The sequence below is a fragment of the Pristiophorus japonicus genome, chromosome 4 (genome assembly GCF_044704955.1).
Source record: "Pristiophorus japonicus isolate sPriJap1 chromosome 4, sPriJap1.hap1, whole genome shotgun sequence".
In the NCBI taxonomy this organism is placed as follows: Eukaryota; Metazoa; Chordata; class Chondrichthyes; family Pristiophoridae; genus Pristiophorus; species Pristiophorus japonicus.
Genome location: NC_091980.1, coordinates 137263255 through 137282529, shown reverse-complemented (window position 1 = coordinate 137282529; position 19275 = coordinate 137263255). Strand labels below are relative to the sequence as shown.

The window sequence follows — 19275 nt, the reverse complement described above, 5'->3', positions numbered from 1 at the left end:
CTTGATAGTTTGGACTGCCCGTTCCGCTTGACCGTTGGACGGGGCAGACCTGACCTGCTTGATGCCATTGTGGGTCATAAACTTGTTGAATTCCGAGCTGATGAAAGACGGTCCATTGTCACTGACAAGGACACCGGGCAAGCCATGGGTGACAAACATAGCCTGGAGGCAGTGGATATGCTGGATGACATGATTACGCATTCAATCCATTTAAAGTAAGCGTCCACTACAACTAAAAACATCTTTCCGAGTTTGGAGGTTCATGACCACAGACTCAATGGAGCCTCCGTTGGTGCATTGCTCAATTGTGAGTTTGTGTTGCACTGGTGTACGCATGAGTCGAAGTCCGAGTCAATGCCGGGCCACCAAACATGCAATCTGGCTATATATAACCTTCTTCATGACTATGCCTGGGTGGGTATTGTGGGGGTCGCGTATAAATGTTTCCCTGCCTTTTTTTGGCAAAACCACGCGATTACCCCATAAAAGACAATCCGACTGGATGGACATTTTATCTTTGTGTCAGCGAAATGGCTTAATTTCATCTTGCATTTCCCCGGGAATGGCCGACCAGCTCCCATTGAGGACGCAACTTTTTACAAGTGATAGCACAGGATCCTGGCTGGCCCAGGTCCTGATCTGGCGAGCAGTGGCAGGTGACCTCTCACTCTCAAAAGCATCCATGACCAGAAGCAAGTCTGCGGGCTGCGCCATTTCCACCCCGGTAGTGGGCAATGGTAGCCGACTGAGGGCATCAGCACAAATCTCCGTGCCTGGTCTGTGGTGGATAATATAGTCATAGGTGGACAATGTTAGTGCCCATCTTTGGATGCGGGACGAAGCATTGTGTTTATACCTTTGCTTTCTGAAAACAGTGAAATGAACGGTTTGTGGTCAGTTTCAAGCTCAAACCGAAGTCCAAATAGATATTGGTGCCTTTTCTTAACCCCATATACACATACTAACGCCTCTTTCTCGACCATATTGTAGGCTCTTTCAGCCTTGGACAGACTTCTAGATGTGTATGCAACCGGTTGAAGTTTGCCCGATACATTGGTTTGCTGTAACACACATTCTGTGATCTGGGTACATTCTTGATAGCCTTTGTCTTTGAGTTCGTGGGTCTGATGCCATCTGCCACAATCTTTCTCCCCAAAAATTCGACCTCTGACGCCAGGAAAACACACTTGGAGCGTTTCAGCCTGAGTTCCACGCTGTCTAGTCGACTTAGAACCTCTTCCAGGTTGTGCAGGTGTTCGTTGGTGTCACGACTGGTGATCAGGATGTCGTCTTGAAACACAACGGTGCGCGGAACCGATTTCAGCAGACTCTCCATGTTCCTCTGGAAGATGGCAGCAACCGAGCGAATCCCAAAAGGGCACCAGTGGTATATAATCAGTCCTTTATGCGTGTTGATGCACGTCAATCTTTTCGAAGGCTCAGCCAGCTCCTGTGTCATGTAGGCGGAGGTTGGTGAACGACTTCCCCACCGCTAACGTTGCGAACAGGTCATCCGCCTTGGGTAGTGGGTACTGGTCTTGAAACGAGACTCGGTTGATCGTTACCTTGTAGTCTCCGCAGACTCTGACCGTGCCATCGTTTTTCAACATCGGAACAATCGGACTGGCCCACTCATTGAACTCGACTGGCAATATGATTCCCTCTCGTTGAAATCTGTCTAGTTCAATCTCGACTTTCTCCCTCATCATATATGGAACCGCTCGAGCCTTGTGATGAACGGGCCTTGCATTGGGGACTAGATGGATCTGCACCTTAGCGCCTGTGAAGTTGCCGATGCCTGGTTGAAATAGCGATGCAAACTTGCTCAGCACTTGGGCGCACGAGGCATCATCCACTGAAGATAATGCTTTGATGTTGTCCCAGTTCCATCGAATCTTTCCTAGCTAGCTTCTGCCGAATAGCGTTGGGTCATCGCCTGGTATAATCCACAGTGATGAATCATGCACAGTTCCATCATACGATATCTTAACTGCCACATTGCCAAAGACTGGTATGAGCTCTTTGGTGTAGATGCGCAGCTTTGTCTGAATCGGGCTCAGTTTGGGCCTTTGTGCCTTGGGCGGGGCATGGTGAAGAGGAGGTTCGTAAGTGAGTTCAGATCGCAAAATGTAATGCATTCCCTTAAACACGAGGGAAGAGCCATTTCTTTTAAGACCCTAGGATGCAAGCCATCAGGTCCAGGGGACTTGTCTGCCTTTAGTCCCATTATTTTACCGAGTACTACTTCTTTAGTGATAGTGATTGTATGAAGTTCCTCCCTCCCTATAGCACCTTGATTATCCACCATTGGGATATTTTTAGTGTCTTCTACCATGAAGACCAATACAACATATTTGTTCAAAGTCTCTGCCATTTCCCTGTTCCTCATTATGAATTCCCCAGTCTCATCCTCTAAGGGACCAACATTTACTTTAGCCAGACTTTTCCTTTTTACGTGCCTGTAGAAACTCTTACTATGTTTAAATATTTCATGCTAGTTTACTTTCATAATCTATCTTCCCCCTCATTATTTTTTTAGTCGTTCTTTATTGGCTTTTAAAAGTTTCCCAGTCGTCTGGCCACATTGTATGCCCTTGTTTTCAATTTTATACCATCCCTTATATCCTCAGTTAGCCACAGATGGTTATCCCTTCTCTTACAGTCTTTCCTTCTCTTTGGGATATATTTTTGTTGAGAGTTATGAAATATCTTCGTAAATGTCTGCCACCGTCCCACACTTTAATCTATTTTCACAGTCCACTTTAGTCAATTCTGCCCTTATACCTCCTTTATTTAAACTTAGGACACTGGTTTGAGATCCAACTTTCTCACCCTCCAACTGAATTTTAAATTCAACCATGTTATGGTCAGTCATTCCTGGAGGATCCTTTACTATGAGATCGTTTATTAATCCTGTCTCATTACACAGTACCAGATCTAAGATAGCCTGCTCCATGGTTGGTTCCGCAACGTACTGTTCAAAGAAACTATCCCAGATACACCCCCTGAACTCTTCCTCAAGGCTCCCCTGGCTAATTTGCTTTGTTCAATCAATATGAAGGTTGAAATCGCCTATGATTATTGCTATTCCTTTTTTACAAGACTCCATTATTTCTTGATTTATACTCCGTCCAATAGTGTAGCTACTGTTAGGGGGCCTATAGACTACGCCCACCAGCGATTTTTTTTTTTTTTTTCCCCCCCTTATTATTCCTTATCTCCATCCAAACTGATTCAATGTCTTGATCTTCTGAGCCAATATCATTTCTTACTAAGGCATTGATCTCATCCTTTATTAACAGAACTACCCCATCTCCTTTTCCTTTCTGTCTGTCCTTCTGAATTATCAAATATCCTATAATATTTAGTTCCCAGCCTTGGTCACCTTGCAACCACGTCTCTGTAATAGATTATACCCATATGCATTAACTTGCGCCGTCAACTCATCTATTTTGTTACGAATGCTGCGTGCATTCAGATAAAGAGCTTTTAAATTTGTGTTTTTACCACTTTGTCCTGCTTTGACCCCACTTTCTGATTCATTTTTATGTTTATACATTCTATCCCTTCCTGGTTTTCATTACCCCCCCAGTGTTACCCCCTATTGCCTCCTCCTTATACTTTGACTTTTTAAATTTCCGCTCACCTGAAACCTCCCCCCCCCCCCCCCCCACTAATTTGTTTAAAGCCCTCTGTACAGCCCTAGTTATTCAATTTACCAGGGCTCTAGTCCTAGCATGGTCTAAGTGGAGCCTGTCCCAACGGAACAGCTGCCTCTTACCCCAGTACTGGTGCCAGTGTCCCAGGAACCATAACCCATTTCTTCCACACCAGTCTTCGAGTGATGAAGGTGATGGTTGCCTTCATCACTAGAGTCACTGCACTCCAAAATGTACCGACTTGTGTGAAGCTCTTTGAGATATGTTGATGAGATGCTGTACACTGCAACCATTGTTATTATTATGATATGTGGATCCTCTGATCATATTTTGAAAGAAGCAATCTGTGGAATTGTACTTTTAAATCCCTGTGGTATTGAGATTTTTTTTAATCAACCCAATAATGGCCAATGATATCAGTACCATTCTGTGGTACTATAGTAACAGAAAGTCTGGATGAGTTTATATTGTGTGTTTTCTTTTTACATTTTCCCTCAGAGTAAAAACCAGTCTCATCGCAGAGGAGAATATAATGTTTACAGCACTTTCCAGAGCCATGAGCCAGAGTTTGACTACCTGAAGAGTCTAGAGATCGAAGAGAAGATAAATAAAATCAGGTGGCTACCACAGCAGAATGCGGCCTACTTCCTTCTCTCAACCAATGGTAAGTTTTAGGCAGATGCTACTGGTTGTGGTTTGATGTAAAATGGCACACCCTGCATTGCCGAAGGCTATTTTTCGGGTAACACTCTTAAATTGCAAATCTGCTGTTGTTAAAAGTAGCTTGTGTTCAATTAAGGACCTAAGAATAGCATGGAGCGGGTAAATGTAATTCAGACATCAATCTCACTCCTTCCATGGTCTAGAAACATTAGGAATAGGAGTAGGCCATTCAGTCCCTTGGGCCTGTTCCGCCTTTCAATCTGACCATGGCTGACCCTTGTCTCAACTCCATTTACCTGCCTTAGCTCCATATCCTTTGATATCCTTACCCAACAAAAATCTATTGATCACAACCTTGAAAACTTCAATTGAATCCCAGCATCCACAGCCTTCTTGGGGAGAAAGTTCCTCATTTCCACAATGCTCTGTGTGAAAAAAGTGCTTCCTGATTTCCCTCTAAATAGCCTGGCTCTAATTTTAAGGCAATGTCCCCTCGGTTCTTGATTCGCCCATCAGATGAAATAGTTTCTCTGTTTGTGTAGCTTATCAATCCCTTTTAATGTTTTAAACACCTCGAATAGATCTCTTCCTTCCCCAATCCCCGGTCTGCTCAGAGTGGAGTCTTCCATTTCGTGGGCTCAACCCTGCTCCCCCCCCATTTAAGTTCCTGATGGAAGTTTCTCTATAAACTCCCTGATTGAGCAAAGCTTCAGACTATCCACCATTCCTGCCTGCTGAAATCTCTGCTGTGGTGATTTTCAGTATGACTCTCAAAAGCCTGTCAAACAATTTTACTTCTCCTCACTATGAATAAAACACAAAACGCATCGGCCTAGAAATCCGTCTTGGGCGGAGGTGCAAAATGGGCAGTATCGGTTCGGCCGTCCGTTACACGCAGTGCCTGATATTCAGTTCTTGCAGTCAATGGTGTATAACGGGCGCTCGATTCGATAGCGCCTTTTTAGTGCCACCGCCCCAGTCGAATTTCTGGCCCATCGTGGTTTTTTTTTAAACGTCATAATGTGATTGGATACAAATCCCATTAGGGAGTTACGTAGGGAAGCCAACCTTCCAGGATTGTCCAGAAATTAGAGCACACCCCCGGAGAAAAATTATAGGGGCATTTAGTTGTGTTTTACTAAAAATTAAAATAAATTGAGAAGTTACAGTGGCATGGTGCCTTGGCGTAGCAACATATGGAGCCAAGAAATGGGCACAAGCCTTCTGGGGTGTTACTAACCAGAGGCATGGCATTTTCCCATTGGGGTAGAGAGAGAGAGAGAGAGAGAGAGGCATCCCTGGCCATGTAGTCACACCTCCGCACAGTCAGTGATAGAGCAGCATGCCAGAGGGCTGGATTTAATGGTTGCCCCCTCAGCCTAGGATTGGTACAAAGAGGTGGGGATGGGAGCAAAGGATAGAGAATCCTATTTTTATACACAGCAGAAATGAGGTGGGGATGGGAGGGAGGTGGGGGGGAGTTGTAATGAATCAAGGACCTGTTAATATTTAATAAATATTCTAATACAACTGCTTCTCTGATAACAATTTGCTTGAGAAGCTTCCATATTTCATTAAAGAGACATATTTGAAAAATACATTATATATATACATATATATATTTTTAAATTGCTGTAATCATCTCCTGTATCACGCAGCTGCCCTGTGTGGTGTACAGAATCTGCAGTTAGAGAGCCTCATTATAAAAATCATTTTTCACGGTATTAACAATTCATGGAGTCTCCTGAGGCAGCTGCTTTTACAGTGTTTGTGGGAACAAAATGGGCTCTTCAGATTCACCGTCCTTTGATATCAATTGTCTGTGAAAGATTAAGCGTGCCCGGAGCTGGTGTTTAACACATTTAATACGGTGGGACCAGTAATTAAAATGGTCTGCCTTTTGTCACTGTAACCTATTGTCAGGTTAGAATCTGAGAATCTTACAGCACAGAGGAAGGCCACTCAGCCCATCGTGCCTATAAGAGCTGCTCAATTAGCCCCGCTCCCATCCTGCTCTTTCCCCCATAGCCCTGCAGATTTGTCCTTTTCAAGTATATGTCCGATGTAAAACACAACAGTACATCTACTGTAATCATGTCTCTGTGGTTCTGTTAACTGTCTGTAGCAGATGTGAACTTTGTATGATGGGCTGAAATTCTGAATTGGTGTTTGAACATGCTGGCAGTGGTGGGACTGGGAGCTCTCATAGTGCCAGTGGCATGTGCATGCCTGCAACGCAGACTTACACGTGTGATTTTCCAATGTGCCGAGTTCATGCTGTCAGGAAGTGGGCCACAGAACAGAGGCTGGGCCAGTGGCACTCATAACACACCCGACCTCCTCAATCGTGGCCCCTTGTAGTTCAGTGAGGAGGTGGTCTCAGGAACGAAATTAGTGAGAGGAAATGGGACATGGGGTTCAGGGCAAGGACAGGAGAGAGCCTGAGGAACATATGGCTTGATGGGCAAAGGAAGGTGGGGGAGTGGCAGAGAGGAGCTGAACGGATGGTGTCATTCTTAGTGACAAAGAAGTCCATGAACTCCTTACACAACTTCTACTGCGCTACCCAACTACACATTTCTGTCCATACATCTTTCTGAATGTATGTGTGTGTGTGTGTGTAATCTGATCTAAAATGTACCAGGACTCACCTCAATGTGCGAGCCCTGTAGACATTTTCTAACTGGAATAAAGAGAATATTATACATCATGCAGGGATTCCCAGTGATAGTTGTCATAAATTCCACGGTCGTAAACTGAATTAAATGAATAACTCCTGAATCAGAAGGCCAGAATTTCACATGGGCAATGTAATAAATGCCCTGTAGGATTAACTTAAGTCTTTAATTTTTTGGAAATAGATAAGACGGTTAAACTGTGGAAAATCAGCGAGCGGGACAAAAGGCCGGAAGGGTACAACTTGAAGGATGAAGATGGTAGACTCAAAGACCCCTCCACAATCACGACCCTGCGGGTAAGGTCATTCTTTGAATTGCACACCATGCCGCAGATTACAGATGAATAGACCAGAGAGATTAAATGTGTTTCAATTCTAGCTGCAGATTGAATAAAGTTTGGACTGATCTTTTAGAAGCCTTGTCTAACGTATTGTGTGGTACATTCAGAGCGAAAGTGTGCGCACATGAAAAATTGGTGCAGGTTTTCTAAGATAAATCCCCTTGGAGCGCAATGTGGCTGATATAACCCTAGGCCCCAATGGCTCAATGGGAGCACACTGAATCAGGGGTTCTTGGGTTCAAACCTTGCTCCAGAGATTTGAGCACATAATCTATACTCACGCTCCCTCAGTACTGCACTATCAGATGAGGCATTAAACAAGGCCCCCTCACTCCTCTCAGGTGTATGTAAAAAAATATCGTGGCACTATTCAAAGAAGAGTAGGAGATTTGTCCTGGCCAATATTTATCCCTCAACCAACAGCCTATTTGGTCATTTATCTCATTGCTGTTTGTGGGACCTTGTTGTGCACATGGACACAATTCCATATATACACACCATCATCATATATAAATGAGGGATTCAATTCTCCTAAAGGTACTGTAAGTTATGGAAGTGAGCCATACAGAGCAGGAAATCAACATACTGCCCAAGCATCCCTATAGCCTGCTAAATAAAGGATGCAGATCAGGAAGGTCCCAGATTCAGTCATTTATAGACTGCGGTGAATTAGTGGATCTCAGCCAGCACCACAGTTGCGGGGCCCAACAGTTGATGTCAGTGCTAAGAAAGGGGGAATTCATGCAAGGTTCCCATTCCTGTTTGTTATCTGGTTAACACTACTGGCAAAGTTGCATGTATGTATGTTGTGGGGCCAGGGGGCGGGTGGTGGGGGCGGTGGGGGAACAGGGTGAGGCACAGATGTGATGCCCTCCATAGTGAAATATTCTCCCGACACTAACTGGGCAAGACTCAGGCATGAAGAATAGGCCCATGGACTATGAAATGAAGGGCTTCTGCCACCCTGCTTCAATGCCCCAGGAAGGAGTTGGCACCTTCAAGTCAGGAAGGGAGAAGATGGGCCAAAAAAGACCTCTAAATGGTCAGGAGGTTAAAAAGAGGTTCTGCAAAACTACAGCAAATACAGTAGGGTGTCACAGTGTAAGATCTTCTGTATTCCCAGCACCTGAAAAATGTGGGACTCAACTTTCACTAAATATTATCAACTTAATCGGAAACGGGATTCTGCAGTCTATAAATGACTGATGTTAGCTGCCAATGCAAAATGCCTGCATGTTGTTTGAATTTCATTCTCGGGATGTAAGCAGCACCGGCAAGGTCAGATTTATTGGGCTTTCACCTTGAATCACCACAATCCTTGTGAAGATGTTGCTCCTCTGATATTCCACTGCTTTAGAGGCATCGACCTGTTTACTCTACTGGGTTAATGATTGGGTTAAAATAGTGCAGGCTTGAATTTATACAAGTATGTTTGACTGGTACACTGAAAAAGTAATGGACAAAAAATTAAAGACACTAGTGACTACTTGAAATTAGATTTTATTTTTAACCCTCATTACAAGCACGTTTAGTTTCTTCAGACCTAACTTTATTTAGGAACCCTCCAAATGTCTCTACAAACAGCTGGTTAATCTCTCTCTCCTCCCTTCCCCATTCCTGTTTGTATTACTTCATATAATAATATTAGACAGGCTTTCTAAACATAGATGTTTTGAAGTGTTCAGTATTAGGGTCACTGTGTGTAAACTCTCCATGAAATAACACTGCTGGAAAGTGCCCGAGGCATGTAGTTGGGTCTGTCTGGGATGCAACTGAGTGGACACGTTGCTACTGGTAACCGCTTAGTTGGTTCCAGACTGTTAGCTCACTTCCTTGCCTCCATAACAAGATGACACAGCCTGTTTAACAAACAAATGAGGCCGTGGCTTGCTTACTGCAGCAGAAATTTAGAGATTAGGCCTGACTCCTCCGGGCTCTGAAGCCGAGAGTCTGGGATTTTCCGTCTATTTGGTTGTCACAGTCGTTTTCTTTCCACTTCTGTCCGCTGTCAGCTGACGCAGTAGATGAATAGTTCCACCATGGTTGGGTGTGAGAAAGGTCACATTACACATGGCTCATTGAGCATGCAGTTATATAGCATTGGCTGATAAAAGCGGTGGGAGGTATGCAGCCCTGGGCGGAGAACTTCTGTCAGACCTGGCTACCTTTTTAAGAGGAGGGAGATACAGTTTTGGACCTGATAACATTGCTGTATTGTGCGTACAGCACTGTTAAATAAGCCAAATGACCGCTTGCTTTCAGCAGCAGTGTCTGTGTGTGTGTGTGTGTGAGTGTGTGTGAGACTCTGCCTTGCATGCAATGTAGGAGGTGCCTCTTGGAGCATTTTGCTTTAAATAAGTAGTTCAATGCAAATGTCAAATGTTCTATGATAACATCTAATGTTACCAGCTTGGGAAAGACTGATTTTCTATCTGAAGGGAAACCATAAACATGATCTTTAAGAGTCAGAACTTTGTGGGTTCAAGTCCCACTCCAGAGACTTGAAGGAGTGCTGCACTGTCAGAAGTGCCATCTTCTGGATGACAGGTTCAACTTTTTAACTTCACTTTCGGTATTCCATCCTTTATTCCCCCTCACCTTCCCCTCTGTCACTTCTGTGAAGCAAAAGTGGATGAACATCTGGTGAAAGAAGAGGTGAAGGCAAGAGGATGGGAAGGGGGAACATGTAAAAAGAGAGCTTGGTGTATAGGAGGATTAAGTGGGTATGATAAAAGGAGTAGGGTGTGCAATTTATTGACGATTAAAACATCTACCAAAACAGAATAGCCATCTTTAGACGCCAGCCAGCCAACAGGGACTTCGGGGTCATGTGTTTTTAATTATAAATGTTCATTTTTAATTTCAGTCTGAATTTAGCTTGGGGGAACTGCTTTGGTGTAACGGATGGACATGTGTGAGAAGGCACAAGGGAGCGGCCAGCAGGTTTTAAAAAAAAAAACGAAAATAATATTATTTTAATCCAGAGCTTCATGATTTTACTCCAATTTAAATGAACTGCACTTTCCTTGGGTCAGCTGTTCAAGGAGCATAGAACATAGAACCTTGAGGAAAAGGCTATTAAACCCATTCCTTTTTTGACAGATCACCGCCCACTCAGTTACTCACACTTTTGGATATCGCAAGTATGTGAAGGGTACCGAATAAATGCAACAGGCCAGGTTTTGCCGGAGCGGGGCATTTTGCAGCATGCTGCATTAGATAGACTTGTTTGTGCACCTTTAGGTTTTAAAAAATGTTGCCGTTAAAGTTGCCGGAAGTGCAAGCTGATAACAGCACTGCAAGGGCAACAGGACATCTGGGACCTGAGTGAATTGCGGGACCAATAGTGTGTATCTCATTTTTTTTCAACAAATTTTGGCCCAAGTTCTTTTGAGTTTTGTTAATCCCTTTCATATAATCGTGAAAAAACTCCTATAATGTGTGAAAAGATTGCCGGTGTTTCAGTGCGATAATGCAAGTGTTATTTTCAAAAAGGAGTCCAATATTTGAGATGATAGGGAAACCTGAATCAGTCTGTCCCAATGGTTCTATTGCTTGCTTTGAACTCCACACGTTTCCCTCTGACTAAAGCTTGTGCCTCAGGAATGCTGAAGTTACCAAGTAAAATATACTTGATGGAAATGGTGTCAGACAGTGAAGCAAGAGAGGTTCAATTTACCACTGCGGGAGTTAATGTAATTATTGATTAGAGGCAAGGTGGGGAAGAAAGAAAATCCACACGTTTGATGAATGGTATATTAATATTTGTATCACTAGTCGGGGAATGGTGTGGGGGCGGGGGGGCATTCCGACGGAGATCACTTCAGTATAACGGAGAACCCCCTAAAAAACCTGTTGGGGCTTGGTGACCTAGTCCATGAGAGAGCCTTGGGATCATGTGCCAGGAGTGCTGTGTCGGAGGAAAATGTGTTTGGCAAACATTTTATTTTGGGGGGTTCGTGGAGGACGAGAGAGGAAGGTATATCGAGCTGTTTGTCCTTTCTCTCTTAATGGCAGTGCAGGCAAGTGATGCAGTGATTGATTTAAATGTTTTGTACATTGGTACGGTTGCCAACCCTACAGGATTGCCCAGGAGTTTCCAGGAATGAAACAATGGACACTATTGCAAGCCACCCGGGAGAGAAATCATAGGGCAATTAAAAATAAATTGTGATTTCTTTTCATTTTTTTAAAACGCTTTTGTTAGTTATATAAGTATTGAAGGTGGCAAAAAAGATTGTTTGACCAGGTGGGGTGGCAGGAGGTGGGGTCATGTGATGATACCTCCAGGAATATGTCAAACCAGAGGTGGCAACCCTAATTATTGGGCTGCACAACTCTCTTTGGAGAGGTGCCACTTTAAAGGCGGAGCAGGGTCCATTTTTATCTCTCTCAATTTACAGCCCTTAGACCTAACTAGTCTGTGCCGATGTTTATGCTCCACACGAAGCTCCTTTTACCCCTCATCACCTAACCCTATCAACATAAACTTCTATTACTTTTTTCCTCATAATTAAAATAGCCTCAGTGCTACATGTAGAGTGTCTTTTGTTAGAAGGAAAACCAGAAGCTGGCTGGTTATTTTACTGCATTAAAAAAGTGAAAGGCCCAACAGTGCTCGCACATTAGACAGGAGATTCCTGCCTCACAATCACATACAGGGGCTCTGTCAGTAATTCCCAACTTTTCTCCTGCTCTCCAGCAAGAGATCCCAAGGGAACCTTTATGTTTCTGGCACAAGGACGTGCCTTGGATATAGCCGCACACGACTGAAATGTTCTCACTGAGGATTTGTTTAGTGTCTAATGTTGATAACTCTTAACATACACATTGGAGTACTCATTAAACCCAATATCTGGCACTGAAATATGGCGCTCTCCGTGCATCTTTCTGCAGTCAGCAAGAAAGAACTTGCATTTATATAGCACCTTTCACAACCTCAGGACGTCCCAAAGCGCTCCACTACCAACAAAACACTTTATAAAAAAAAAAAGTATAGTCTCTACTGCAATGTATAAAATACAGCAGGCAACCCACAAGCTCCTGCAAACAGCAACGCGACAATAACCAGACCATCCATCCTTGTGGTGTTGGTTGAGGGATAAACACCGGCCAGGACACCTAACTGGAGGAGGGGCATGTGGGCATTAACTGGGGGAGGGGCATGTGGGATTAACTGGGGGAGGGGCATGTGGGCATTAACTGGGTGAGGGAGGGGCATTAACTGGGGGAGGGGCATCTGGGCATAAACGGGTAGAGGGCGTGTGGGCATTAACTGGGCGAGGGAGGGGCATTAACTGGGGAGGGGCATGTGGGCATTAACTGGGGGAGGGAGGGGCATTAACTGGAGGAGGAGGGGAGTGTGGCATTAACTGGGGGAAGAGGTGTCTGCATTAACTGGGGGAGGGGAGTGGGCATTAATTGGGGAGGGGTTGGCATTAACTGGGGGTGGGAGGGGCATTAACTGGGGGAGGGGCGTCTGGGCATTAACTGGGGGAGGAAGAGGCGGAGGGAAAGTGCTAGTATTAACTAAGCGGAGAGTGAAGGAGAGTGTCAGCATTGGGCTGGGGGTGGGCGGGGCGCGGTGCGGCAAGAATAAAGGAGAGATCCTCTTCTTCTTCCTAACTAAGCATCCAGTTCTGCCCCCCCCCCCCCCCCCCCTATCAGCGTACTATCTATAGAATGGTCTGCAGGAACTCATCAAGACTTATTTAGCAGCATCTTGCAAACCCGCGAGCTCCAGCATTTAGAAGGGCAAGGGTAGCAGTTGCATGAGAGGACCACCACCGCCAAGTTTCCCTCCCCAAGTCACACACCATCAAACAAACAGACAGATTTAACCAGACAGAGACAGACATGCATTTATATAGTACCTCATCAAATCTCAAACATCTCAGAAGAGCTTCGCACACGTTGAAATCGTTTTAGAAGGTCAGTGACTGTCCTTATGGAGACAATTACATTCCTGAGCTCCGATCTGGAATCTAACCTCAAGGCCATTAGATAATTGCATTTAATAATTCTTCAGCAGCAACTTCCAAACCCATGACTTCTATCTTCTGGGATAAGGGCAGCAGGTGCATGGGACACCACCACCTCCGAGTCCCTCTCCAAACAACATACCCACCTTACTTGGAAATATACTGCCATTCCTTCATTGTCACTGGGTCAAAATCCTGGAACTCTCTCCCTAGCAGCACTGTGGGAGCACTTTCGCCACATGGACTGCAGCGGTTCAAGAAAAAGTCTCTCCACACTTTCTCAAGGGCACCTAGGGATGGGTGATATATGCTGGCCTTGCAGGAAAGCCTAAGATTGAATTACCAAAATGACTTTGTACAAATAGTGATGAGCACTTTGAATGGAGCTCTGGGAAGGATAATGAATGGAAATTGTGGAGTTAGTCAGGAACCATTTGGGTGCTGCGATAGGGGTTGGGGAACGGTGAAGAATGGCGGTTCCTGCTGGACAGAGGAACTAATGTGATCTTTCTATTGTGTATTTATCATGTGATCTTATGCTCCAGTATCTTTCCCATTATTGGAACAAAAGTAAAGATTTGCTGTTGCACATAGACCTAAATTATGTTGTCACCTTCCCAGTGGTGGTAATCGAGAGAAGTTGACTTGTGAGCTTGGAGTGAAAGGGTGGTTAGTTGGGAAGAATAAGGAATAGGTTTTTTTTTTAAAGAGGGAGGGAAAGGAAGATGCAGAACACTCCAAAATTCCCACCAATGCAACTCTGCAAACAGTTTGCAATACCTACAGATAAATAATCTTAAAATAGGCTACTTAGGAGCGAACTTACGAAGAGTGGTAAAAATCTGGGACTCTTCCCCCAAAAGACTGTGGATCAATTGGAGCTTTCAAGACTGAGATTGATCAATTTTTTTAGGTAAGCATATCAAGGGTATGGAGCAAAGGCAGATAAATGGAGTTGAGGTACAGATCAGCCACAATCTGATTGAATGGGGGACCAATCCTGAGAGCCTATTCTTTTTCCCATCTTCCTACCAATGTTCCCTTTGAGCTGTACAGCCCGCTCTGCAGATCCTGCGCTGGCTCACTAGCTTTTAAATAGGAAAAATCGCGGTATTTTCAATAGGTCTTTTAAAGGGGCTGCGCACCCCCCAAAAAATGAAAGGGAACATTGGTCCTGCATCAAATAAATATACATCAGTGCAGTGTGTCTTCCTGAGGAACTATACAGTTCCTGGTCGAGTTGCTAGGTACCCCACGTCTGCCTCAGTGACACAGTCCTCATGGACTATATTAAAAGCAGCAGCTAGTGTTGGCAAAAGGGCAAAATATGGGCTTTTCTGTTCTCTGGTCTTTCATTCTTAAGTGATGCCTAACAAGCATAAGTTCAGAACTAAAGCGACGTTGGATGAAAATTCTAGTCACCACTCACTTAGGATGTCAAAGGTATGAAAAGGGAGCCACTGCTCTGTTGTACATTGAGCTAACTGATGTCAGCCGGTAAGCTGTAAGGTAGCTACAATTGGTGTCACTGAGCTAAAGAGGGGGAAAAGCAGCGGCAAAGTGTGCATGTGGATTCCAGGTAAAAATTGTGAGGGATGGGGGGGTGTACCTTGATGTAATGGGATGTCTGCATCTGAACTATCTGCTTTACAGAGTACAGACTTTACAAAATCTAGTTAACCACAGTCAAATTGAATTAAGCAGGCTTTAGTAAACCCATTATCAATCATCCCCCATTCCCTCCCACCATCCATCCTACACCGTGGATGCTAACTGAAGGAATCTAATTAGGAAGGATGATGCCGAGGAGAAGCTAATCAAGAAAATAACCAACCTGACAGAAATTGGACAAAATGAAGTCAAGAAATTTGTAATTGTTTGACAAAATTTGTTGACTTTTTATTGTTACAACAAATTCCACTAAATCACATGATTCTAGAGCATAGACTGGATCAGTTTCAAATGTTGGGGCTCAGTAACATTTATCCTAAACTAAATGTATTTCTCTTTATTTGCGTTTATAAATCCTGGAAACTAGTCAACTAAAGGAACCGATAGATTTTGACTGTGGCAAATTTAATTTCTGTTGCGTCATGTGCGAATGAGATATTGTGGGCTTGAGTCTCCAACTAGGCACATGAACTAGGCTGACTCTCTAATGCAGTTAAGAAAGAACGTGCATTTATACAGCATCTTTCATGACGTCAGGACGTCCCAAAGTGCTTTACAGCCAATTAAGTATTTTTGAAATGCAAGAAATAAGGCAGCAATTTGTGCACTGTAAGGTCCCAAAAACAGCAATGTGGTAATGTCGTCTCATCCAAAAGATGGCACCTCCGACAGTGCATCACTCCCTCAGTACTGCACTGGAGTGTCAGCTTAGATTTCATGCTCAAGTTTCTGGAGTGGGACTTGAGCCCACAGCCTTTGGCTTCAGAGGTGAGAGTGCTAACAACTGAGGCATGGCTGACACAGGTAGTGCTGCATTGTTAAAAATTTGATAGCAACATCTTGCATTTATATAGGTGGACCTTAAATATCTCCTGGTACAACTCAGAAAGCAGGGTGTTATCCTGGTGTCCTCGCCAACATGCTTTCATCAACCAGACAGCACGAAACCTAACCGATAAACTGATGGGTCCATGTTTGTGGGACACTGCTCATGAAGAATGGCTGCTGCATTTAACTACATAATCTTGATTCTAAGAGTAATTCGCTGAAAATGGTTTGAGATGTTTTGAGATACAGATCAGCCGTGATCCAATTGAATGGCAGAACAGGTTGTAAGTGTTGAATGGCCTACTCTTGAGTTTTGAAGACCTGTGAAGCACTGTATAAGTGCAAGCATGTCAGACGGTGACAATTTCAATACTGATTGGTAAACATTACTTCATGTAAAGGAGGAGTTGAAGGACTTTTATTTACAAATTCAAGTTTGTCTTTGCAGAAACTAGAATGTCTCAGAAGGGGCTCCAGAGCAGACTGTTCAAAACATTGAAAACTATTCTTAACCAACTGCTTTGAAGGAGTTGATGACTCAACTGCTTTTATTGGGAGTCGGTTGCACATATCCACTGTTCTTTTGAAACAAAAATTTCTTATAGGATGCTAAAGGCTTCAAATGCCTCCTTCAGCACCACTGCATTGGCCAAGTTTGCACCTTCTCTCCTATTGGTGCTGTCCCTAATTGGAGTAGGAGTCCACAGGCACTGGACACTCTCAGTGGCCGGTCTTTATTTGGGAGCCCAGTGATGGTCATTCTGGTCCATATGGTTTAGTACCACTCCATGTGGTGCATGTAAGCCATTGAAGAGCTCCACTATCCAGGTAGCACAGCCCCAAACTATTATTTATTAGATCAGATTATAGGCATTTATCAAGTGTTGATGAGAGAAAATAGGTATCAAAAAGCCACCCTGCTGAGCAGTTTAACATTAGAAGTCGGTTGAAATATTAAATCGTATTAATTGTTTTATCGAGTTATAAATGATTTATATGTCTCTTTAATCTAGTAAAGTAAATGAGAACAACCACACATCTCTGGGATGGATTTATTTCAACATCACAGACAGGAAAGAGAATTGTGACATAAAGGAAATATACTCCCATTTCTCTTACTGCAAACTGCTTTGGTGTCAGTGACAATTGCCAGCAATATGGCATTAAAAATCTATTGTGGTAAAATTTCACTGTACAGTTTTTCTCTGCTATTTTAAGAGGTTTTGCGCCCAAATTTGCTGGGTTTTTTTGGAGCAACTTGGTTTTTCTGGAGTATCTTAAAAATCCCCATTCTGCATACTTAATTTGCGCCAGTGCAAGTGAGTGAGTTAGGATTTTTTTAGTTTAGTTTTGTTCAAAAGGGGGCGTATGCCTGTTTTGGCCATTTAAGCCAGTTTGGACAGCTAATAGTTTCTCCAAACTAACTTAGGCCAGCGTATGTAGCAACTAGTGGCCGCACAGAAAACTCTTGCGGAGAGTTAAGAAATCAGCGCAGGTAGCCAGTGATAGTGGGGGGAACGGAAGCACAGAGGACCTTGCAAAGCACTAAACACCTTCTCAACAACATTCATGAGGCATGAAAACCATCAATAATAAATAAATAAACATAAATAAAACTTAAGTCCTACCTTCATACTCGGCTCGGGAAGTCAGCGGGCCGGCCGGTGCGAAAGGCCACTCGGCCGGGGATAGGTGCGATGGGTAGGAAGCCCAGGCAGGAGAGCAGTGAATTGGCCACACACGCAAGAAGCAGCAGGCTGGGCTCGCAGAAGGAGGCTGCAGGAGGGAACTTAAAGGGGGACTGGCAGGAGGGCTATACGTTGCAGGCTGGGATGATCTGAAGGCAATTCAACACCCTTCACCGAGGTTTGCTCTGCTTTTGCATTAGCTAGTCCACCTTTACGTCTAATGACAACATCGAGCACCTCCAGGCCAAGTATCACTCGATCAACCTACATAATTGTCCCAACAATGCCTCAACTACATCTTCAAGCAGGTTTTATTGCAGTGCAGGTTTCCACATCCCATGTTCGCAGTCCTGATAATTTCTAAATGAGTCTGGCAGTTAGCTCTATTTAGGATAGATGAGCTCACTTTATGCTGTAAGCTCATCTCCACTGAGAATAGAACTGAAACTATCCGTGAATCGTTCACTTGACTTTCTTCATAACTGACAGAGAGGCAAATCATCACTCACTCTCCCGGAGCTAGGAAGGCAGGGGTCGGCCTGTGCAGCAGGCCACTCAGCCCGGGATAGGGGCGGGATGCGTTGGGTCCCACGCTGCAGGCATGCATCATCATCATCATGGGAGGAGCTACTGCGCATGTGCGAATGCTCTACTGCGCATGCGGACAGCTGCCGGCACTCTCTTAGGTGCAGGGCCCTAGCTCCGCCCCTACTGTGATTGCCACACCACGCCAAGCATTTGGACGGTCCACAGAGAGGGGAGAATACGGTGATATATTTTCGCCGCCGTTTTGAGAGCAAAAAGTCGCCGCACCTCAGGGAAGGATCTGACAATTCGGAAAGATAGACAAGAAGGGAAAGGAGGTGGGGTAGCTCTGTTAATAAAGGATGATATCAGGGCAGTTGTGAGAGACGATATTGGCTCCAATGAACAAAATGTTGAATCATTGTGGGTGGAGATTAGAGATAGTAAGGGGAAAAAGTCACTGGTGGGCGTAGTTTATAGGCCCCCAAATAATAACTTCACGGTGGGGCAGACAATAATCAAGGGAATAATGGAGGCATGTGAAAAAGGAACGGCAGTAATCATGGGGGATTTTAACCTACATATCGATTGGTCAAATCAAATCGCACTGGGTAGCCTTGAGGAGGAATTCATAGAATGCATACGGGATTGTTTCTTAGAACAGTATGTTACAGAAGCTACAAGGGAGCAAGCTTTCTTAGATCTGGTCCTGTGTAATGAGACCAGAATAATAAACGATCTCCTAGTAAAAGATCCTCTCGGAATGAAAGATCACAGTACGGTTGAATTTGTAATACAGATTGAGGGTGAGGAAGTAGTGTCTCAAACGAGCGTATTATGCTTAAACAAAGGGGACTACAGTGGGATGAGGGCAGAGTTGGCTAAAGTAGACTAGGAACACAGACTAAACGGTGGCACAATTGAGGAACAGTGGAGGACTTCTAAGGAGCTCTTTCATAGTGCTCAACAAAAATATATTCCAATGAAAAAGAAGGGCGGTAAGAGAAGGGATAACCAGCCGTGGATAACCAAGGAAATAAAGAGAGCATCAAAATAAAAACCAATGCATATAAGGTGGCCAAGGTTAGTGGGAAACTAGAAGATTAGGAAAATTTTAAACGACAGCAAAGAATGACTAAGAAAGCAATAAAGAAAGAAAAGATAGATTACGAAAGTAAACTTGCGCAAAACATAAAATCAGATAGTAAAAGCTTTTACCAATATATAAAACGGAAAAGAGTG

The 19275-nt window shown here is 44.0% G+C and overlaps 1 protein-coding gene across 2 annotated transcripts in view; it reads left to right on the top strand.

The window, feature by feature from the left end:
* Positions 1-19275, top strand: part of LOC139263068 (serine/threonine-protein phosphatase 2A 55 kDa regulatory subunit B beta isoform) — a 529859-nt gene that overhangs the window by 431611 nt on the left and 78973 nt on the right. For both annotated transcript variants that reach the window (XM_070878606.1, XM_070878607.1), the window contains 2 exons: positions 4158-4323; positions 7184-7296. In XM_070878606.1, coding sequence (XP_070734707.1) covers positions 4158-4323; positions 7184-7296 — 279 coding nt within the window. The remainder of the gene's footprint in view (positions 1-4157; positions 4324-7183; positions 7297-19275) is intronic.